This window comes from Geotrypetes seraphini, chromosome 1 (genome assembly GCF_902459505.1).
Source record: "Geotrypetes seraphini chromosome 1, aGeoSer1.1, whole genome shotgun sequence".
NCBI classification, from domain to species: Eukaryota; Metazoa; Chordata; class Amphibia; order Gymnophiona; family Dermophiidae; genus Geotrypetes; species Geotrypetes seraphini.
The window spans coordinates 539168910-539193613 of record NC_047084.1 but is presented as its reverse complement, the minus strand read 5'-3'; the positions used below and the strand labels follow the sequence as shown (position 1 = coordinate 539193613).

The following is a 24704-nucleotide window of genomic DNA, read 5'->3' as shown; positions in this document are numbered from 1 at the left end:
AGGCACCGTGAGGGGCATCGGTCCAGGCATTCATCACGGCACTCCTCGCGCCACTCTGATGTTTCGCCGCAGAAGAAGCTGCCACGTCTGGGGTACTCTTCCTCTGACATGTCTCCCCCGGAGGAGCCGGAGTACGAGGAACCGTCTACCTCTTTTTCTCCCTGTCGATCCCAAGTCTCTCTGGATCCTGAAGCCTCGACTTCGTCCAGTCCCTCTCGGAGACCTGTACTGGCGGGCCAGTTGTCTTTTTCTTCTTTTCTCCGACAGATGGCTGATGACTTGGATGTTACTTTGGACACTGGGTCTCGATATTCTAAGGAGTATCTCGACACCATGCACTTGCCTCACCCTCCTGCCGAGTCTCTTTGCCTGCCTCTCCATAAATTGCTTGATCAGACATTTATGAGATGTTTTGAGACGCCTTATTCTATTCCTGCAGTCCCGGGCAAATTGGATGCATGATACCGCACAGTCCATCACAAGGGGTTCGAGGGCTCTCAACTCTCTCACCAATCCCTGCTGGTCGAATCCTCCCTGAAGCGATCCCATCCCTCCCAGGTGTATGCCTCTGTGCCACTGGGTCGCGAGGGCAGGACGATGGATAAGTTTGGGAGAAGAATCTACCAGAACTCGATGATGGCTTCCCGAGTTCTTAATTATAATTTCTACTTTGCATCTTATTTGGAGTTCTTCTTGCCTGTACTTCAAAAATTTACTCCCTACATCGATTCTCAGACTCGATTTGAATTCGAGGAAGTGGTAGCCTCACTTTCCCAGCTTCGTCTCCAGCTTATGCAATCCTCATACGATGCCTTTGAGCTTTTGGCACGTGCTGCTGCCTGTTCCATGGCCATGCGTCGATTGGCATGGCTTCGGACCATTGACATGGACCCGAACCTCCAGGACAGGCTTGCCAATGTGCCTTGTGCGGGAGCGGATCTGTTTGACGAGTCCATCGAGACGGTGACGAAGAAGCTTTCTGACCATGAAAAGTCTTTTCAATCTATCCTTCGGCCTAAGCCCAAGCCTCAACAGTCTCGGCCTTCGAGACCGTCCTTGATCTATCAGCGGCGTTACACTCCAAGGCAGGCTCCGGCTGCGAGACAACCAGCGAAGAGGCAGCCTCCTCAGAAGGCTCAACAGAAACCTCAGCCGCCGGCTGCACCCAAGGCTACTCAGCCTTTTTGACTCCATCCCAGGGAGCATAACCGACCTCGTTCTGCATCCCCCTGTTTTTCCCATCGGGGGTCGCCTCCACCATTTTTATCATCGATGGGAGGCTATTACCACCGACCTCTGGGTCCTTTTCATCGTATGAGAAGGATACTCTCTTCAATTCCATCGGGTCCCTCCGGACCACCCTCCAAGAGAGTATCCTTCCAACTTGACACAGACCGCCCTCCTTCTTCAGGAAGCTTAAGCTTTGCTCCAGCTTCGGGCCGTCGAGCCGGTCCCGGTGGACCAGCACAACCGGGGGTTTTATTCCCGGTACTTCCTCGTCCCGAAGAAGACGGGCGACCTGCGACCCATTCTGGACCTTCGGGTCCTCAACAAGTTTTTGGTCAAAGAGAGGTTTCGCATGCTGACCCTTGCTTCTCTCTACCCCCTCCTCGAGCAGAATGACTGGTTATGCTCTCTGGATCTCAAGGAGGCCTACACTCACATTCCCATTCATCCGGCCTCCCGCAGGTTCCTCAGATTTCGGGTGGGACATCTGCATCTGCAGTATCGAGTGCTTCCATTTGGCCTGTCCTCGTCCCCCAGAGTCTTCACGAAGTGTCTGGTGGTGGTGGCCGCTGCGTTCCAGAACAGGGGTCTTCAGGTGTTTCCCTACCTCGACGACTGGCTCATCAAGGCCCCCTCAGCTCCAGAGGTCATTTCGGCGACCCTGGCCACGATTTGCTTCCTGCAGAGTTTGGGCTTCGAGATCAACTTCCCCAAATCTCATCTACAGCCTACCCAGTCTCTTCCCTTCATCGGGGCGGTCCTGGATACCATTCGACTCCGAGCATTCCTTCCTCCTTAGCGCATGGATGCTCTTCTTCATCTCTGCCAGTCTGTGTCTTCTCGCCAGTCCATCTCAGCGAGACACATGATGGTCCTCCTGGGCCACATGGCCTCCACAGTTCATGTGACGCCTTTTGCCAGACTCCATCTCAGAATTCCTCAGTGGACCCTGGCTTCTCAATGGACTCAGGTGTCAGAACCGTTGACTCGACACATCATAGTCACTCCTGCTCTTTGGCAGTCTCTACTTTGGTGGATGACCTCTTCGAATCTATCCAGAGGTTTGCTGTTTCACACTCCTCCCCACCAGAAGGTTCTCACAACCGATTCCTCGACCTATGCCTGGGGGGCTCATCTGGATGGGCTTCGCACTCAGGGGTTCTGAACCAGTGCGGACCGACTCCATCAGATCAATCTTCTGGAGCTCAGAGCCATCTTCTATGCTCTTCAAGCTTTTCAACATCTGCTTCACGACATGGTGGTCCTCATTCGCACAGACAATCAGGTCGCCATGTATTATGTCAACAAGCAGGGGGGCACGGGCTCGGCCTCCCTCTGCCAGGAAGTTCTCAGAGTCTGGGATTGGGCGGTTCGCCACAACGCCTTCCTCAAAGCTGTCTATTCAGGGGAAGGACAATGTCTTGGCAGACAACTTGAGTCGTCTCCTTCAGCCTCACGAATGGACTCTCCATTCCAACCCCCTTCATCAGATCTTTGCACAATGGGGGACGCCTCAGATAGACCTCTTTGCGGCTCCCCACAACTTCAAACTGCCTCAGTTTTGCTTCAGGATCTACACTCCTGCTCTTCGGCAGTCTCTACTTTGGTGGATGACCTCTTCGAATCTATCCAGAGGTTTGCTGTTTCACACTCCTCCCCACCAGAAGGTTCTCACAAAAAAAAAAAAAAAAATTTTAATTGAATCAGGTTGGGCAGACTGGATGGACCATTCAGGTCTTTATCTGCCGTCATCTACTATGTTACTATGTTACTCCTCATTGCCTCGAGGCAGATGCCTTTCTGCTGGATTGGGGGACTCGCTTTCTGTATGCGTTTCCTCCATTTCCTCTCATTCAAAAGACTCTGGTCAAGTTGAAATCCGACAAGGCCACCATGATTCTGATAGCTCCTCGGTGGCCCAGGCAACCTTGGTCCTCCCTTCTACTTCAACTCAGCAGCAGGGAGCCAGTGCTTCTTCCAGTGTTTTCTTCACTTCTTACTCAACATCAAGGTTCACTACTTAATCCCAACCTGCAGTCTCTCCACCTGACAGCTTGGTTCCTCTCAACGTAACTCCTCACCAGTTTTCACAGGTGGTGAGGGATGTCTTGGAGGCTTCCAGGAAGCCTGCTACTCGTCAATGTTACTCCCAGAAGTGGACTAGATTTTCTTCATGGTGTGTTTCCAATTCCAAGGAGCCTCAGCGAGCCTCCCTATCCTCTGTATTGGACTATCTTCTACACCTGTCTCAGTCTGGTCTCAAGTCTACATCTATACGAGTCCACCTGAATGCTATTGCGGCTTTCCATCAGCCTCTACAAGGGAAACCCCTCTCTGCTCATCCTGTGGTTTCCAGATTTATGAAAGGACTTTTCCATGTCAATCCTCCTCTCAAACCTCCTCCAGTGGTTTGGGATCTCAATGTTGTCCTTTCTCAGCTTATGAAGCCTCCTTTTGAGCCTCTCAACAAGGCTCCACTTAATTATCTCACCTGGAAAGTGGTTTTTCAGGTGGCCCTCACGTCTGCTCGCAGGGTCAGTGAGCTTCAGGCCTTGGTGGCGGATCCGCCTTTCACAGTATTCCATCATGACAAGGTGGTCCTCCGCACTCATCCTAAATTCCTGCCTAAGGTGGTCTCTGAATTTCATCTCAACCAATCCATTGTACTTCCAGTGTTTTTTCCAAAGCCTCATTCTCATCCTGGAGAATCAGCTCTTCATACTCTGGACTGTAAGCGTGCTTTGGCTTTCTACTTGGATCGCACCAAGCCACACAGAACTGCTCCTCAACTTTTCGTCTCCTTTGATCCAAACAAGTTGGGACGACCTGTATCGAAGCGCACCATCTCCAACTGGATGGCGGCTTGTATCTCTTTCTGCTATGCCCAGGCTGGATTACCCCTTCCCTGTAAGGTCACAGCCCATAAGGTCAGAGCAATGGCAGACTCGGTAGCCTTCCTCAGGTCGACACCGATTGAGGAGATTTGTAAGGCTGCCACTTGGTTCTCGGTTCATACATTCACCTCTCATTATTGTCTGGATACTTTCTCCAGACGGGATGGACAGTTTGGCCAAACAGTGTTACGAAATTTATTCTCCTAAGTTGCCAACTCTCCCACCATCCCATTGAGGTTAGCTTGGAGGTCACCCACTAGTGAGAATACCTGCCTGCTTGTCCTGTGATAAAGCAATGTTACTTACTGTAACAGTTGTTATCCAGGGACAGCAGGCAGCTATTCTCACGTCCCACCCATCTCCCCTGGGTTGGCTTCTCTGCTAGCTACCTGAACTGAGGAGACACGCCCGGACCATCGGGCAGGAAGGCACTGGCGCATGCGCGGTGCGGGCATCTCGAAACTTCTGAGTTTCATCAAGCAAGACATGCTTGTGAGACGTCCGTATCGGGGCTCTGTCGGATGACATCACCCACTAGTGAGAATAGCTGCCTGCTGTCCCTGGATAACAACTGTTACGATAAGTAACATTGCTTTACAGAAAAACCTAACATTAAAGAACATAACAAAAGAAAATAAATATTACAGATTAAAGAACCATCTGATACAGGAATGCTTTAACGGGTTTCCAGTACTAGACAGAATTATGCCCATACAAAGATTATCCAATAACATAAGCAAATCAGAAAAGTGCTTGGGAAGGGATGAACTAAAACAAGCCGCAAACATCGCCCAGCCTAATCTGCAGACACACTTCTACTCCTTCTCCAAATGTGCACTGTAACCAGGGAGGGGAAAGGAAAATGGATCCATTGTAAGCTGACATTTTGGCTCCTTGACAGCATTCTGGGAAGAGGAAATCTGCCCTAGAAGTCTTGATCCTCCCTGAAGCAGCTGTAAACGTCTGAGCCTGTCACCACTTCTATAACATATAATTGCTGCTGATTTATACTGATGCTGCTCAGTCCCTTCCTGCTGTAGGAGACCTCCAATCAGCATAGATTTAAAACCATTCTTGTGCTGGGAGCCACTGACATGAGCCTGGTAGTGCTCTATAAATTCAGAGCTATTAGATATACTACAGTGGTGTTCCTTTCCCACCAAAGATGAGGGCACAGTAATAAAGGAAGAGGGGAAGTGCTAGAAAATCCAGCAATTATGAATGAAAATATTGAATACTATGTCATCCTATTTTTGTGTTTCTTGTCAACATAATGTCGTCTGGCCATCAGCGGGTTGTTAAAATGTATGGCAAAGTCCACAAAACTGGTCTGAGTCTGAGTCCTAACTTTTTATTTTTAGGGGGCACAAAAGGACCAGCAAAGTTTATTGGGGTGCTCTGCTGAAAATAGTTTCTCCACAGTATCCTTATTCTTTTATCCTCAGGTTCTTAGCGTGGGTTTTGCTCTCAAAATGAGACTATGCCACAACTGGTGCTGAGAAGGCATGTTACAGATAGAACAACAATTAGTACAATCCTCATTACCATTACTGCTCTCTTTGTCACCAACATCATTGTCTCTTATGCCTACACAACTCCAGCAGAACTGCACCCATCCCAAACAAACTAAAAGCTCATCTGCTTTGCCAACTCCATTTCCATGGAAACACCATTCACAATATGTGAGCTGAAGCTGAAAAATCAGGCAATCCTTGGCCCGAACACATCAAAGCCCCTAGGAGATTGACATACACAGTTCACTGTTGTTATAACAGGCATCTCCATCTTGTTTACACAAAAGCACCTTGAAGTTCCGCCCCCTTCACTTACTATCCTGTATTCCATTGGCTCTCTTAAAACCTATTACAAGTTTAGCAAAAAACTCTTTCATTAGAAAAAATAAAACTAAATTCTAAGAAATTAAAACTAATACCTTGTCCAGACCTTTGTATGATCTTCCATTAAAAATCTAAATGAAACGAAAAGATTTATCACTTTTGAAAAATAAATCCAGTCTTTCCTTGTCACTCCCTATGTCATAGGCTCCAAATGCTGATTAATATACTCTTGCAGTTTAGTCGGATCATCATAGTGACTGGTTTATTATTGTAAGTGATCTTCATGACAGCTGGATACAAAAGCCCATACTTAGCCCCCAACTGCCACAGCTGAGGTCAGAGGAGCAGAAACTGTTTCCTCAAATTAGTAGCTTTAGCGAAGTCAGGTAAAAGAAGAATTTTATTATCTTGCCTTTTCAGAAATTTAAGTTGTTTACCAGTAGATAAGATATCCAAAGCCTGCTGAAAACGAAGTACCTTGAAAATCATGGGCCTGGGACCATTTTGTCTGTTATCAACACATGAAGGTATGTGGTGGGCTCTCTATTTCCAACGGATATTTTAGTTTGAGGGAGAGCAAACGGGGATAAAAAATCTTCTAAAAAACTGATTGCATTTGAGCCCTCTACCCCTTCTGGAAGACCCAATAACCTGATGTTTTTTCTGCTTCGGTTATTCGCATTCTCCAGCTCTTTTGTGAGATGGATCACTACTTTATGATTATTTTGAAACTGATTCAAACTTCTTTCAATCTCTGAAACCCGACATACCAACTGCTAAGTCCGGGCATCACATATCTTCATTTGTTGAGAGAAACCATGTAGTATTATCTTGAAGCAATTTCTTTATAGATCTCAACTCCAACATCATTTGTTCTAAAATTTCAACAGTATCCTTAGGGAGAGGCACTTTTGATAGGTCTGGTTTGGCTGCGCCTCCCGCTGCAAACGCTGTATCTAATCTGGTTTGCCTCCCAGAAGCTATTCTTGCTGTCAGAGTTATTATTAAGTAAATTACTCAGTTTTAGAGAAAGAATTTGATCTCTTTCGCTGACAAATTAACTGAATAGTGCTGTTGAGGGAAGAGCTGTGAGATCACCTGCCCATCGTGCTCTGCAGCCAAGCCACGCCCCAGCCTAGCTGTTTTTAAGAAATGTTTGGACATTTTCATGGAGGAAAAGTCCATAGTGTGTTATTGAGAAAGACATGGGGGAAGCTACTGCTTGCTCTGTATCGGTAACATGGAATGTTGCTACTCTGTGGTTTTTGCAAGGTACTAGTGACCTGGATTGGCTACCATGGGAGTGGGCTGTTGGGCTTGACAGACTGTTGGTCTGACCCAGTAATGCTATGCTTATGTTCTTGCAGTTCTATGTACTGGAGCAGCATTTCCAATACTCCGCTTTTACCAAGGTGATGGTGGTGATAATAGTGCACCTGCGCAAGGCAGAAATCCAGGTACACCCATATTTGGGTAATTGGCTAATTAGAACCTCATCCAAGGAAGAGGGCATGGTCCAACTCCTTCAGGACTTGGGATGGATAGTGAACTTCAGGAACAGTCACTTGGAGCCGACCCAGCATTTGGAGTACCTTGAAGTTCTTTTCAACATGAATGTAGGCTAGGTTTTTCTTCCAGAGCCATGCACTCAGAGACTCCAGAAGCAGCTATCTGACTTGCTGCTATGTTTGGCTCCAATGGAGAGGCATTATCTTTGGATCCTGGCGTCTATGGCAGCAACCATAGAGGTGATCCTTTGGGCCAGAGTACACATGAGACCCTTTCAAGACTCTTTCCCTGTTCTCCTGGTGTCCTCAGACAGACTCGCTTCTGCAACTGCTTCCGTGGGCACCAGAAATGAGCAACAGCTTATGGTGGTGGCTGCAGATAGCTTCCCTCTCATAGGGCATGCCATTCCGTATATCCTTCTAGGAGATCCTAATGACTGACTGATGCCAGTCTTTATGGTTGGTAGGAGGGTCATTGCATCAGTCACCCAGTTCAGGTTCTTTAGTTTCCAATCCAGCAAATGTGGTCCATAAATCACCTGGACCTCGGAGCCATTCAGCTGGCATTGCAAGCCTTGGAGAAGTCCCTAAAAGGCAAGGTAATCTGGGTATTCTCTGACAATGCAACAGCAGTGGCCTATTTCAATTGACAAGGAAGCACCAGGAGCACCCCATTATGTCTAGCAGTTCAGCTGTTCTTTCAATTAGCAGAAGCTCATCTGCACATGTTGCAGGTGTGGAGAATGTTCAGGCAGACTATCTCAGTCGGCAGACGCATGACCCAGGAGAGCGGCTGCTGTCCCCACTAGCGTTTGACACCATTGTTTGGCAGTGATAGATGTCATGACCTCAGCAGCAAACACAAAGGTGACTTGCTTTTATAGCCAAAGATATGAGCCTGGAAGCGCAAGTTCGGACATGTTAATCTAGCCATGGCCAGAAAAGGGGCTTTTGTATATGTTTTACACACGGCCCATGCTAGGTCAGGTAATTCGCAGGATCGCAAGTCATCCTGGGCTGGTTGTCCTAGTGGCGCCCAGTTGGCCTTGCAGAGCATGTGGTATGTGGACCTAGTTCATCTACAGAGAGACAAAGGTCTCAAATTGTCAGTTCAGATGGATCTCCTGACTCGGAGCCCGATTCCCAAAGAGAATCAATAACACTTTGGGCTTATGGTATGGCTCTTGAGAACGGGCTACCTTAGTAAGGAAAGGATATTCAGAGGTGTTCATTTCCACTCTGCTTAGAACCAAGAAGCCCTTGATGGTGGCAGTCTATGCCAAGGCCTAGAAGACTTTCCAACAGTGGTATGCTAAAATCAGTGTGGAGCCCTTAGAAGCCCCAGTATTGGTAGTCCTGGAATTTTTGCAAGAGGGACTTGAGAAGGGCCTGTTGGTTGGATCGCTGAAAATGCAGATAACAGGCCCTTAATGTTTCCGAGCTCAGGGAGGGAGAGCATCTCTGGCCTCTCACCCAGATGTGGCAAGATTCTTTCTTTAAAGAGCTCTCAGGTTGCACCCTCCAGTGCATTTACCATTCTCATCCTGAAACATTAATACTGTTTTGCAAGGTGTCAGTAGGGCGCTTTTTGAGCCCATACAGGAGGCTTCCCTCTTAGTTCTGATGGTCAAGATGGTGTTTTTGCTAGCGATTACATCAGTGAGATGAGTCTGAGTTACAAGTTCTCTCTTGCAGGGAGCTGTTTCTTAAGATTATGGAAGTAGGGCTTTCCTTGTGCATGGTTTTGTCCTTTCAAGTTTATTTAAAATTTCTTATACCGCCTAATCAGACTTCTAGGCGGTGTACAATTTCAGTAAAAAACATATATTGACAATAGTACAAATTTAAAATAGACATCTTTAGGGGTAGTTAGTACATCCAAGGACGCTTTAACCAAGGACAAACAGGGACACAAGGAAAAAAAGGTTGGAACTACAATATTATAAAAAAAGAAGAGGACATTTAAGGAAAGTACACTGGGAAGGGTTGCTGCATTAGAGGACATCCTGTTTTGCCCTTACAAGGACACTTAGATTTCAAGGGCATCGACAAATAGAAATGTTTTAAACTTTGTTTTAAATTGATTCAAAGAAGATTCCACACGTAAATAGTTAGGAATAGAATTCCAAAGGGAGGGAGCAGTTACTGAGGATCGGCTGGATAGGTTGCAGCTATACTCACTCGAGGAACGCAGAGAGAGGGGAGACATTCAAATATGTCACGGGCCGTATCGAGGTGGAAGAAGATATCTTTTTTTCTCAAGGGGCCCACGGCAACAGATTTTAAGAAAAAATGGGATTGGCACGTGGGATCTCTTCATAGAGGTAGGTAAGGGTGGGTCATTGGTGTGGGCAGACTAGATGGGCCGTGGCCCTTTTCTGCCATCTGTTTCTATGTTTCTACTTGACCTCATTGTATTAATAAGTTTGAGGGATGGAACTGAGAGCAGATTCTGGGTTATGGAGCGAAGAGTTCTTGAGGAGTTATGAGGGATAAGGCGTCTGTCTATAAATTCGAGCTGATTATTTTAATGAATTTTAAAAGTTGGTAGCAAAATTTTGTAGTTAATTCTGTGTTCTACTGGAATCTAGTGTTCTATTGGAAGCCAGTGTGCTTTCTTCCATATCAAGTTTCAAGTTTATTAAGATTTGTTATCTACGCAATATCATATACTTCAATGCGTATAACAAATCAGGAAATCTGTTTGTCCGCCTTTCAACCTAGGGGGTCAAAGAAAAAGGGCAAAATACTGCATTTGCTAGATGTCAGGCAAATACTTCTTTGATACCAATGAGTTTCGAGTCTCTGATCACCTTTTTGTTCTGAGCAGTCATGCTAAGAAAGGCAGGTCTGCGTTCAAGGCCTCGATCTCCAGATGGCAATTTTCTCAGAGTATATGGGCATACGCCACCAAAGGGGTAGCTATCTCATGGGTAGAGGCTCAGGCCAAAAATGGGGGTTTCAGTTTATATTCAAGCCGCCTGAAGACCACTGTTGCTGCTGTTCTCCCACTCCAAACTCCCCCCTCCCCGAGGCTACTGGCACTGCTATCTTCCTCTCTAACATCATACCCCCCCTCCCTGAGGCAAATGGCACTGCTCCTTTTGTGCCCAAGATGATCAGTGCTGCTGTCCACCTCCTCCTTCCCCCCTCCATTGACCAGCACTGTACTTAACATATGCGTGCCAGTGCTGAAATAACCTGACTTCGATGTTCTATGATGAGCTTCTGTAGGGCTTTTGTAGAACATCAGGCTCTTTCAGTACCAGCACACATATGGTAAGCACAATGCTGGTCAGTGGGGTTGGAGGTGGACAGTAGTGCTGATCATCTTGGGCACGAAAGGAAAAGAGCGGTGCTGGTTACCTGGGGGGGGGGGTGATTTGCATCGGAGGATAGCAGCACTGGTGGCCTCGGGAAGGGGGAATTTGTATTGGCTTGTAGCAGTGCCGGTGGCCTCTGGGGGAGTTTGGAGTGGAGGGTAGCAGCAACTGTGGCCTTGGGGGGAGGGATTGGAGTGGAGGGTAGCAGTGAAGATAGTCTTTGGGGGAGGGGGGCGGTTGCTTGAGTTCTGGTTAACAGAGAGCCTACAGATTTGAGTTTATTTTGAAATGTATGCTTGCTTTTATTTCATTTAATAACTTCTTTAATATTACCACTCTGAATGTCTTGGAATGTATTGATACATTTTCTCTTTAATGTTCTTGTTATTCTCCAAAGCTCATGAAGGTGCTGTGAGAGGAGTAGCTGTGGATGGATTAAACCAAGTGATGGTCACAGCTGGTAGTGAAAAACAGATCAAATTCTGGAAGTTTAAGACACATGTTCTAATTCACACCCTTGATCTGAACTCGCCTCCAAATGTGGTGTTCCTTCACAGGGACAGGTAAGATCATGAGCATGTTTGGCATTCTGAAGCAATCAGCAAGTTGTGAATGCTAGGCAGGACGCCTGGTAAAGGATTTCAGTAAATGCACAATTGGGTTGTGTTGTACAATGTCCTTGCAACACCAGAGAATGTATAGAAATCCAGTGCTGCTCTTCTTACACTTGTAAGCATCATTTTTATCTACAAAATTATTTTTTTGTAACTGTATATAGTTAATACAGCAGGAATTTGAGTGAGGCTGGAAAGAACTCTAATGTCACCAGCTGCTAGGATGACTGTTCTTTCTGATAAGTTGCTAGTGCAAAAGATTTTCATACACAATTATGTGTTGTTTAACAGATCATATTGCTTGCTATTTTTTTATTTGTATAAAATGCATGCCTAGTTTCTAAGAGGGTAAGTTTAAAATAGATGCCTAGGTTAATAGAGCAAGACGATGCCTATTTTTTTACCTATATTATAAAAAGACATAGGTGCCTATGTGTCTTTATAAAATACTAGAAAGATCCTGCTGAAATCAAATATACTGTAGATTGAAGGCATGGATGTTACACCTGTTCAGAAGTAGGAATAAATAGCACCATATGCAATATGCATGTAAATCACGCTGTTTCTCCTGAGCACAGCCATTATACAAATGGCTAGCTAGAAATAGGAACACCAAAAGTAAAGAAAACCACATCGACAGCACTCAATTACAGAAAAGGGAACTACGAGGCCATGAGGAAAATGGTAGGAAAGAAACTCAGCAAGAGCTCAGGGAAGATGGAGACCGTAGAAGAAGCCTGGTCCCTGCTCAAGGACACGGTACACAAAGCACAGAACCTGTACGTCCCCAGGTTTAGGAAAGGGTGCAAGAAGAATCGAACAAAGAACCTGGTGTGGATAACAAATGCAGTAAGAAAGGCGATAAGTGACAAAAAAGCATCGTTCAGAAAATGGAAAAAGGACCAAACCAAGGACAAACAAGATGAACACAAAAGGTACCAAAAGGAATGTCACCGAGTGGTAAAGAAAGCAAAAAGAGAATATGAGGAGAGACTAGCAGAGAAAGCAGGAAATTTCAAACCATTCTTCAAGTATGTGAAAGGGAGACAACCGGCCAGGGAGGAAGTGGGACCATTGGATGATGGAGACAAGAAGGGAGTGGTAAAGGAAGAAACAGAGATAGCTGAAAGGTTAAACAAGTTCTTCTTGTCAGTCTTCACGAGAGAGGACACATCCAATATTCCAGAACCAGAAGAGATCTTACATGGAGACCAGGATGGGAAACTGGTCAAACTAGAAGTAAGCCGGGAGGAAGTCCTCCGTCAGATAGACAGACTAAAAAGCGACAAATCACCAGGTCCAGACGGCATCCACCCAAGGGTACTAAAAGAGCTGAGAAACGAAATAGCAGAAACTTTTCGCAAAATATGTAACCTTTCCTTAGAAACAGGGGAGATCCCAGAGGACTGGAAAATAGCAAATGTCACGCCCACCATCTTCAAGAAAGGATCAAGGGGTGACCCGGGAAACTACAGGCCGGTGAGTTTGACCTTGGTTCCGGGAAAGATGATGGAAGCACTGATTAAGGACACCATCTGCGGCCACATAGAAAAAAATGGGCAGCTGAAGGCAAGCCAGCACGGCTTCTGCAAGGGAAGGTCATGCCTCACGAACTTGCTGTACTTCTTTGAGGGAATAAACAGATAGATGGATAAAGGGGAATCCATTGACATCATTTACCTTGACTTCCAAAAAGCCTTCGACAAGGTACCCCATGAACGGCTGCTTAAGAAGCTGTGGAATCATGGGGTGCAAGGGGATATCCACTGATGGATCAAACATTGGTTGGCAGGCAGGAAACAAAGGGTTGGAGTAAAGGGCCATTACTCAGAATGGCAATGAGTCACGAGTGGAGTCCCACAGGGGTCGGTGCTGGGACCGCTCCTGTTCAATATATTTATTAACGACTTGGAGACAGGGACGAACTGTGAGGTCATTAAATTTGCGGACGACACCAAACTCTACAGCAAGGTTAGAACCAAGGAAGACTGTGAAAACCTGCAAAGGGACTTAACGAGATTGGAAGACTGGGCAAAAAAATGGCAAATGAGTTTTAACACTGAGAAATGCAAAGTCATGCATGTAGGGAAAAAGAACCCGATGTTCAACTATAAAATGGGAGGAATGTTGCTGGGGGTGAGCAAACTTGAAAGAGACCTGGGGGTGATGGTAGACACAACATTGAAAGCATCAGCACAGTGTGCGACAGCCTCAAAGAAAGCGAACAGAATGTTGGGTATCATCAAAAAGGGTATCACGACCAGGACGAAGGAAGTCATTTTGCCGCTATATCGGGCGATGGTGCGCCCACATCTGGAGTACTGTGTCCAGTACTGGTCACCATACCTCAAAAAGGACATGGCGGTATTTGAGGGAGTCCAGAGAAGAGCGACAAAGTTGATAAAGGGTATGGAAAACTTCTCATATGCGGACAGATTGGAAATGCTGGGGCTATTCTCTCTGGAAAAGCGGAGACTTAGGGGAGATATGATAGAAACCTTCAAAATCATGAAGGGTATAGAGAAGGTAGACAGGGACAAATTCTTCAGGCTGTGGGGATCCACAAGCACAAGGGGGCACTCGGAGAAATTGAAAAAGGACAGGTTTAGAACAAATGTTAGGAGGTTCTTTTTCACTCAGAGGGTGGTGGACACATGGAATGCGCTCCCGGAGACTGTAATAGGCCAGAGCACGCTACAGGGGTTCAAGGAAGGTCTAGATAAGTTCCTAAAAGATAAGGGGATTGAGGGGTACAGAAAGAAGTAGAGGTAGGTTATAGGATTAGACAGAAACCACTTCACAGGTCACAGACCTGATGGGCCGCTGCGGGAGCGGGCTGCTGGGCGCGATGGACCTCTGGTCTGACCCAGTGGAGGCAACTTCTTATGTTCTTATGTTCTTAAATACATACCAGCATGTACCATGTGTACTACTAGGTATGTCCTAATTTTACAAATGTAAATGTATGCGCAAAAGTGGTTTATAAAATTACCCTTCACCTAACATGAAAACCAATCTCTTTATGTTATAATCAACTATTTGACAATGAAATAAGAGCTAAGCAATTTTTTTTCTTTGTTTAAAGAATGTTCTGTATATTTTGTTTTTTCTTTCTTTCCAGTGCTATGCTAGGGATTGCATTTGATGACTTCAGCATCAGTGTTGTTGATATAGAACTAAGAAAGATTGTCAGGAAGTTTTTTGGACACAAAGGACAAATTAATGATATGGTAATTGTATAAGTGTATACCTTTAAAATCTGAGTAGAAAATTTTTTTGTGGTGTAGTGGGAGGCAGTAGGAGGTTAACTTTTAGTTGACTTCTTAGTTAAAACTTTTTAACTAGGGGTTAACTACCTAGAGGGCAATTGTCAAAACTGTATATTTTGTGGGTAAATGGCTGTTCACCTATATAAAAGGCCCAGCCAGGAATTTTCCCTCATTCCTCTGCAGATAAAAGTATACACGTTTTCATGCTTATTTACCTGCATGCAAAACTGTATAGAGAGAGGTCTCCAGAGGAAAGATTTTGAAAGATCTATGCTTTCTCCTTATATGCCTGCACCTGCTTCAAAACTGGTACAAATGTATGTGACAAAAAGGCACACCAATTCTGCAGCTAGCTTGATTATATGATTAGTAAGCAGGATGAAGGCAAAAAGAATCCACACCTATTTTTTTTTTAAAGATTAGTGTTGTTGAGATAAGCATTAACAGGGAAGTTGTTACTGTTGGGTCAGTGCTGCAAATGTTCTTGAATTAGCTACAAAAAAATTAAGTTTAAGTTATACGGAAACAACAAAACAAAAATCTCTGCAGAGCAGAGAGAGAAACTTGAAAGTAGAGGGGGCCAACAAATGGAAGCATAACCACAGGTCCAAATCTGAAGTCTATTAGAAATTGACCCAACACGACCATATTTTGGTACAATGCCTGCATCAGGGGTCATTGCCTGTGTAAAAATTGATGTAGGTACAGAAGTAACTCGGTGCTTGAAAGGAAGCGGTGCTCCGATACACTGCTCTCAAGAATAAAGTGAGAAAAGAGTTCACATTCCTTCAGCAGAATAGGTATTTTGGCATCATTTGTGGGTAAAAAGTCACTTTCTTAGATGGCGCACCATTTTATCCTTATTATTACTACTATGATTGTACTCAAGAGCTCATACAATTTGTAGAATATTTATTTTAAGATCTTACTTTTAATTTGCACTGGAGATACTGCTGTAAGACTCATGAGAGAGACTTGTATTTTTACATGTAGACTTTCAGTCCTGATGGGCGCTGGTTGATATCTGCATCTATGGATTGCTGCATTAAAGTGTGGGATCTTCCGTCTGGATGGTAAGTTTTTAGAAAACTGACAATAGAACCTTTTCCCTCTCTATCTGTCCAGAAATGAATATATATATATATATATATATATATATACAGAGGACATTAATCAGTCTTCTTTTCCCTATATAGCAGTGGTCTCAAACTTGCGGCCCAGGGGCCACATGTGGCCTGCCAGATACTATTTTGAGGCCCTCAGTATGTTTATCATAATCACAAAAGTAAAATAAAACAGTTTCTTGATCATATATCTCTTTAGCTATACATTATATTATTATTAAGACTTAGCCAAAAGGAAAGATTTATAAACTATAAAGAGTTTTACCTCATGCAAAGTTGTCATTTCTGTAATAAGACATTAACTATTTTTTCTGCGGCCCTCCAAGTACCAACAAATCCAAAATGCAGCCCTGCAAAGGTTTGAGTTTGAGACCACTGCTATATAGCATCCACTTTCTGATCAATGCTTCCAAGGGTGATAAGATCCTTATTTAACTTCAACTGCTACAAAAAGGCAGTTAAAACTTATTTATAGTAGAATCTCAGTTAACTGTCACTCTCAACAAAATGGCAAAAAAATTGCTGGTGAAAAAAAAAATGTCCTCCAATGTGGCAGCAGTCCTGAGCCGTATACCCCCTTCCCACCCTTAAGCGCCGAAGAACTTGAAGCGTCAGCAGTCCTGAGCCGATAAGCAGCATAGAATCTGTTTTACTACCTGGGATCTAGCTAGGTATTTAGAACCTGGTTTGGCCACTGTTAGAAACAGGATACTGGGCTTGGTGGACCTTCGGTCTGTCCCAGTATGACAGTCCTTATGTTCTTATGAATCCCACCTCCCTCCCAACCTGAAGCACCTGCACAGCAACATTCTGAGCCGCAAATCCCCTCTCCCTCCCTCAAGCCCCGAAGCGGCAGAATCGGGCAGCAGTCCTGAGCCGTGAACCCCCTTGCTCGCTCATTCTCTCCCTCCCTTCCTTACTCGAAGCACAGCCGGTCAGTAGGAGGCAGCTTCAAAACAGGCTGCTCATGGCCAGCCCCGGCAGGGCCTTTCCTGTGATGCATCAACACATCGTCGCCAAACGTATTTATCTCCTTAGTGAGGGCGGTGTACTGTTGAAGGACACACAAGACCAAAGGACTAATTATATGCTAAAAGGCTTTTTAAAGCAGATGCAGTGGCATTTTTTGTCGCTAGAGCCTGTCACTCCAAGATGCGCAATGATCCTGATACTATAGTGCTTCAGAATTTTTCCTTTTTGGTTTCTGGTGTGGACTATGTGGCTGATGCCCTGTATGACCTATTCAGAGTGGTGAGCAAGCTGTCGGCATACTCTCCATGTGCCGGATGTTGTGGATCAGGCAGTGGCCCGATGATTCATTGTCTAAGGTGACCCTGAGTAAGCTGCCCTTTAAGAGGTAATTACTGTTTGGTACGGGTCTGGATGATCTTATGGCTAGTATGCAGGACCGTAAACCTAAGTCCTTGCCAAACAGCAGGCCCCAGTCCTCTGGAGGACAGGGGCATTCTAGGTTTTGTTCCTCCAGGCGATATGAGATCTTATGAGACAACCAAACTGCGGCTTGATGGAGCTAGACATCCACAATCTTTGCAACTCTGCCTTGCTTTCATCCCAAGGAAGCAGTTATGATACCAGGCCCTTGGCTGTCCATCTGCAGATCGTGAGGAGGCTCTTGGTGTTCATGGAGGAGTGGATGGACAAAACCACAGATTGCTGTGTGCTAGACATTCTGCAAGATGGGTACAAACTCAAGTTTTATCAGCCTCTTCCAGAATTTTTCCTGGACTCTCCAGTGGGAAGGTCAGATAAAGTCATGGTCAGAGCCATTGTCCAGAGATTGCTGGACTTAGCGGCCATAAAGCTCATCCCAGAGTCTCTGAATTAGGCTCCAGCAGATACTTGATATATGAAGGTAAATAAAAAATTAAAGGCAGTTGTTAAATTACTGTACACTATGACAGGAAGAGAGCTAGTGAAATGCAATATATGTACTCATATATTGCCTGTTGGATAGTTCATCCATGCACAGTGCAGTGCTCGGCCTTTAGTCATGTGGCAGCCATGAGGTCAGAAACATGGATTCTGCATTGCAAGATTGCACCATCAATAATCAATGTGTAGTAGTGCACTTTCTTTGGGCAGAGGGGAGTGAAGCCTGTAGAAATTTACCATCGGATATTGACACTCAGTGTGAACATTGCACCATGAATCAATGAAAGGTTTATTGAGTGGGTAAAAAGGTTTAAAGCAGGAACAGCTGTAACCAACAAAGGTCATTCTGGTTGCCCATCAACACTGCGCACACAAGAGCACATTAACAGGGCAGATGCCTTGATTAGAGAAGATTGACTGATAATGGTGTCTCAATTGGCTACAAATTTGGATGATCAGCTATGGATCTGCATTTGTCATAATGCATGATAACTTGGGATACAGGAAAGACTGTGCATGATGGGTTCCCAAACAGCTTATTGATCTGCACAAAAGCAATAGCATGTGGAGGTTGTGACCCAAGACAGTATAAAAACAATCTGAGTATTCTGGAGGGAATTGTCACCGATGATGAGACATGGGTGTATCACTGCAACCCGGAGAGCAAAAGACAAAGCATGATGAAGTAAAGGAAGAGGTACTCACCTGGCTTCGGGAGCAGCTAAAAAACTTCTTTTCTTTAGGGATGCAGAAGCTAGTTGAATGATACAACAAATGTGTCGTCTTGCATGGGGACTATGTGGAAAAGTTTTATGTTCAATTGCTCACAGTTACTTCTGTTAAAGCCGTTAAATATATTTTGCCTTTACTTTTTTTGATTTACCCTCGTAATTCATCATGCCAAAGATTGGCTGCAAAGACTGGAGACTAATCCTGGATCTCAAAGCGGTCAATGCAGCCCTCAAAGTTCCCTGTTTCAGATTGGAAACAGTACGGTCTTTGATCGTCTCTGTAGCATCAGGGGAATTTCTGGCCTCTCTGAATTTGATAGAGGCCTATCTTCATATCGCCATTTTTCCAGAGCACAGAAGATACAGTTAACCCCTGCGAATTCGCGGTTCACATATCGCAGACTCAGTAATTTGCGGTATTTTCCGACTACCTCTTCCTGGTACTAAAGTCATGGTTACATCATTCAGGAGCTGCTTTGACACACTATCTGGCGTATCAAAGCAGCTCTCGATTGGTGTAACCATGACTTTAGTACTAGGAAGAGGTGGTTGGAAAATGTGCCCGGCTTCGTAAGTACAATTTATGCACCCGACGGCGACACAGCTGCATTCAATCAGCTGAAAACCCGTATTCGTGATTTTTCAAAATTCGTGGGTGTTCCTGGAACAGAACCCCGGCGAATTTCCGTGGAGTACTGTACTTGAGGTTCCACATCTTGCAATAGCATTTCTGGTTTGCAGCCTTGCCCTTCAGGCTGGCGACAGCACCTTGGATCTTTACCAAGGTGTTGGTGGTGGTGACAGCTCACCTACGAAAACTCTTGATTCAAGTCCATCCTTATCGGGACGATTGGTTCATCAGAGCACAGTCAGAATCCAAGATGTACCTAGCGCGGTGTGCCAGGTCTTCCAGTTATACTTCAGAGATTAGACTGGGTGGTCAACTTTCAGAAGACTCTGCTCATTCCGTGCAAGACGTGGAATACCTGGGGGTCCTTTTTGCCACAGGGATGAACAAAGTGTTTCTTCCCAAGTTGCGCTGGGAGAAGCTTTGGCTGTTGATACATACCTTTCTAGACTCTCAGGCTCTGACAGCCTGGCAATACCTGCCAATTCTGGGGTCCATGGTTGCGACTAGAGATATAGTTCCTTGGGCAAAGGCTCACTAGCGCCCGCTGCAAGATGCGCTTATCTCCTGTTGGAGACCACAAAGGGATCCACTGCATGTGCGGCTGCCTTGGACGACTCAGGCTGAGTGCAGTCTAGCCGATGGTTGAATCCTTTCTCTGTTCAGAGGAATTCACTTCCAGATCTCTATCTGGATGATGTTGATGATGAACGTCAGTCTTTACGACTGGGGGGCGCTTTGCAGGAACAGTCTGGTACAGGGCTATTGGTCCCCTTCCGAGAGAAAGTGGTTGATCAGTCATCTGGAGCCATCTGGCTGGCTCTTATACATTTTGAGGGTACACTCCAGAACAAGGTGGTTAGAGTCTTCTCGGCAATGCCACAGCAGTGGCCTATGTCAATTGACAAGAGGGCACCAGGAGCATGTCTGCAGAAAGAGCTCAAATGCTCTTTCCCTGGGCAGAAAGGCATCTTCTGACTCAGCTGTGCACGTAGCAGGAGCAGACAACGTGCAAGCGGATTATCTCAACCATCAAACTCTGGATTCGGGGGAATAGTCCCTATCCCGGAGAGCCTTTCAATGTATAGTACAGAGATGGGGACGCCCAATGTTCAACCTGATGGCATTGGCGGCCAACAAGAAGGTTCCATTGTGAATCCAGAAGCGAGGGTTGGACACCTTGGTGCAGCTGTGGTTACAGGAAGGACTTCTCTATGTCTTCCCTCCATGGTCCATGCTAGGCTGCCTTCTGTGGAGAATCAGAATACACCAGGGTCGGGTGATTCTTGTGGCGCCTGATTAGCTGAGGTGCCCATGGTATGCTGATCTGGTTCGGCTGGAGCAGGAGCTCAAACTTCCCTGCCACTCTAGCCTTCTCCGCAGGGTCCCATTGCCCTGCAGGATTCAGATCACTTTGGTCTTACAGCCTTTCTCTTGAGTGCGCAGATTTAGTACGCAGAGGCTACTCAACTGGAGTGATAGATACTATCTTGTGCAGCAAGAAGAAGTCAGCCTTGGCAGTATATGTGAAGACTTGGAGGTGTTTTTCAGCATTGATGCGCTTGGAAGAATGAAGATCCGAGCTAGACATCAATCTCACTTGTGCGCTTTTCTTCAAGAAGGCCTGGGTAAGGGATTTGCAGTTAGCTCCCTGAGGATTCAGATAGCCGGACTTTCCTGCTTCAGTCCTAAGCCCTGAGGGGATCTCTGGCTGCTCATCTAGATGTAGTTAGGTTTCTGAAGGTCACATTACAGCTCCACCCTCCGTTATGTCAGCTGTTCCTGACTTGAAATCTCAATCTAGTTCTCTGGTCCCTTGCTAGTTCACCCTATGAAAAGTTGGACCGGGCTTCTTTGATGGATCTCACAGTCAAGATGGTCTTCTTGGTGGCCATTACATCAGCCCACTGAGTTTCTACAAGAGGGCCTGGACAAGGGCTTAGCAGTGGTGTCCCTTAAGGTGCAGATGGGACGCCTTGCTTGCTTTAGAGGCTGAGAGAAAAGAGTTTGGCTAGCTGCTCACCAAGACATTAGATTCTTCAAAGGAGCCCTGAGGCTTAGGCCACCGGTCTGAGATCCTTTACTTCCTTAGAATCTGAACATCATGTTAGAAAGAGTCTCAGAAGGGCTCTGTATGAGTTCTTGGAGGAAGCTTCTCCCATGGATCTTATGATCAAAGTGGTATTCATAGTTGCAAATACTTCAGCTAAAAGAGTTTCAGGGAACCATTCCTAAGGATCATGGAAGCTTGTGTACAGTATCTTCCTTTTTACCAAAGGTTGTTTCAGTATTTCATATCAACTAGGAAGTCAGACTTCAGCTTTTCAACCTACAGGTTCTAAGAGGAAAGACAAGGCTTTAAAACTTCTAGACATCCACAGAGTTTTTTGCGTTACCTTGAAGTGAGAGTTTCACCTATCAGACCATCTCTTTGTACTAACCAAAAAGGCGAGGCAGACCAGTTTCAAAGGCCACCATTTCCAGGTGGATTCAGGCAGTGATCTCCTCAACATACATTGTCTGCGGCAAACAGCCACCAATGTCGACATGAGTAGTAGCCTCCTCTTGGGTGGAATCACAGGTGATACCTCTGAAAATCTGCTACATGGTCTTCCCCTTCACGTGTTCACCAAATTCTATAGGGTAGATGTGGCAGCAGAGGAGGATTCTGCATTTGGATCCTTGGTACTGACAGCAGGCTTATCTGTCCCACCGGGGTCTTTGGGGACTGCTTATGTACGTCCCTGTGGTTCAGCATACTATCCTTATTGCACTGGAAAAAGATTTGGTTCTTATCTTGATAATATTTTTCCCAGTAGATAGGGATGGTATGCTGAACCTCCAGCCCAATAATTCCAGTTGAGCCTGTTTCTGTCTTAAGCTTCGTGATCTTCTCCATTGCTACTATTATTTATTATTTCTATAGCGCTGAAAGGCGGACGCAACACTGTACATTTTAACATACAATAGACATGCTTTGCTAAGACTTATCTGCCAGTCGGACCATGAGTTCAGATTCAGTTTGCAAATAGAATCTCAAGAGATATAATTGAGCTCCACCAATATTCAAGTTGTTACTTTTATTTGATGTGTTTTGCTGTTCAATGGCAGAGTTTGTTCATTTATAAATTCCAGTTTCATTACTGACTGTTATAACCTTTTATATGAGCAGATCCGAACCCTGTTTCAGGACGTTCCCCATGTCCCTCCTTCAACTGTCTTTTACTCTAGAGCTCTTGCATGCTTTGGTACGCACTAAAGGGCGCAGCAGAGACCCGAGGAGAAGGAGGAGGTGTTCAAAAACTGTGATTGACATCTTTCTGCAGGATGCTTGTGAGAATAGATAGAGCACCCTATGGTTCGGCATACCATCCTTATCTACTGCAAAAAATATTAGCAAGGTAAGAACCTAATCTCTTTTTTTTTTACTGCCATACATTCTTTTGATACAATAAATTTTTACTGCAAAAAAAAAAAAAAAGAAAAGAAGCAAAACAAAGGAAGGCTAAAGGCAGGATTTCTGAAGTTCAATAAGCCACAAAATAACTCTGTTCCCCCATAGTTTCACAAGTTTTCCCATCCTGATTAAACCCATTCTTTCCTTTTGCAACATGGAGGCATTTACCAAAAGGAAGTGGAATTTCTCCAGAATTCCTCTACAATGAAATAGAATATTCCATAATTTTAACATTAGGTGGCAAAAATTTGCCTTCATTGTAATAGTGGTGTTTCATATGTGTGGGTAAAAAACATTATCTGGTAGTTCAGAAATATGTTACATAAATGTGTTCTTATATTGATTTCATAGTCGTTCTTACTGTTTCTGTACTAAGCAAATCTGAATGTTACTTACCTTGCAGCCTTATTGACTGCTTCATGTTGGATTCAGCTGCCCTCAGCATCACCATGTCACCTACAGGAGATTTTTTGGCTTCCTCACACATTGATGATCTTGGAATTTGCCTCTGGTAAAAATGTCAGACATATAACAATTTTGTGTTTTTGACTATGAATTTTAAAGAATAATTATTTCCTTAACATCACTCCAAACCAGTACAGTTGTTTAGGTTTGCCTTCTCATACTAGCAGATGGAAACTGAGAACTAATAACTAGAAAGTTTTAAGTATCTGTGCAGACACTCAGTTTCTTAGTCTCCAGCAGATGGTAGGTAAGGTTGATTGTTTATTAAATATTCATTTATTTATTCATTTTTATAGCCCATCCTCCCCAGGAGCCGAGAACAGGTTACAACAGTGTCTCTCAAACTTTCTCAAGCCGAGGCACACTAAAGGTAGTGGCCACATCTTGAGGCACCCAGAATTGCACGGACGTCACCGTGATGACATCACGCATATGCGTGACATCATCACGTCGATGTTTGTGCATGTGCAGAGGCCCTCCAGATGGGCCCTGAGACACCAGTAAAGGGTGCCAGCAGGGAAGAGAGCTGGAGAGGCGCTGGTGCCAGCTGATTGCCTAAAGCAGTGTTTCTCAACTACTTCAAGCTAAGTACCCCATACGTCTAACAAATGTCAACTGAGCACCCCAACTACAGACCTCTCTAGACCCACCCAAGCTCTGTCACAGATCCCATCCCCTTTACTAATTATAATGCAGTTTTTTTCCATTCATTTTTCATATACACACAATATACACAACAGATATAAATTCTCAAAACTGACACATTTCAATCACTGTATTGAAAATAAAATAATTTTACCTATGGGCAATCCTCTGCAGGCTGCTGTAATTAGCTTTAAAGGTGAGATCGGAAAGCCAGGGGGGAAGCCGAAGGACGCTAGAGAGAAGTGGGAACATGCAGGCCTTCGGCGAATTGGGCAGCGCTGGCACTGTACCGCGTAGGGAAGTCAGCTGGCAGGCACCTTTCTTCCTCCTCAGTGTCTCAGGCTGCCGTAATTACTTTAAAGGTGAGACAGTGACCATGGGGGAATGTTAAAGATGCTGGGGAGAACACTGGCTCTGCGATCTTCCAGCATTGCTTGTGCAATTGACCGGTAGATCGCGATCAACGTTTTGGGCACCCCTGATCTAAATGAACACTATGGGTAGGAATTCCATGGGTAAATGGGGAAAGGAATAGTAATAAGAGTGTACTCTGTCCACCTGGCCAGGATGAAAAGACAGATGCTGAAATGTTATTAGAAATTAGAAAGGCTAACAAACTGGGTAACACAATAATAATGGGTGATTCTATTAGTACTCTACGATGTATACCATCTAGTACAAGCAATTTGCTTCTCTTCAATTTGTCAAATTCCCCATTACACCTTCCATTGTTACAGAGATTTGTTTCAGTTTTTCTGTTAATCAGCACTGAGTACTATTTCTGGCACTTGTACCTACCTCACATCTTCCTCAGAGAAAACCAATGCAAAGAATTCATTTAAACTAGCTGCTATGGCCTTTGACTTCCCTGAGTGCCCCTTTTACCCCCTTGGTCATCTAGCAGTCCAGCTGATTCTTTTTCCAGCTTCTCACTTCTAATATACCTAAAAAGGTTTTTACTATATGTATTTGCCTCCAACACAGTTTTCAAGGTCATTTTGCCTTATTTATTTATTTTTATTTATTTAATTCGATTTCTATCCTGTCCTCCCAGTAGCTCAGAATAGATTACAAGCAAACATTCACAG

General features: G+C 44.9%; 1 protein-coding gene across 1 annotated transcript in view; it reads left to right on the top strand.

Annotated features, from left to right (window-relative positions):
• The window catches only part of WDR36 (WD repeat domain 36), a 194970-nt gene that overhangs the window by 94341 nt on the left and 75925 nt on the right, over window positions 1-24704 (top strand). Inside the window, exons 14-17 of the mRNA XM_033929130.1 lie at window positions 11188-11353; window positions 14526-14634; window positions 15667-15746; window positions 22910-23017. Coding sequence (XP_033785021.1) covers window positions 11188-11353; window positions 14526-14634; window positions 15667-15746; window positions 22910-23017 — 463 coding nt within the window. The remainder of the gene's footprint in view (window positions 1-11187; window positions 11354-14525; window positions 14635-15666; window positions 15747-22909; window positions 23018-24704) is intronic.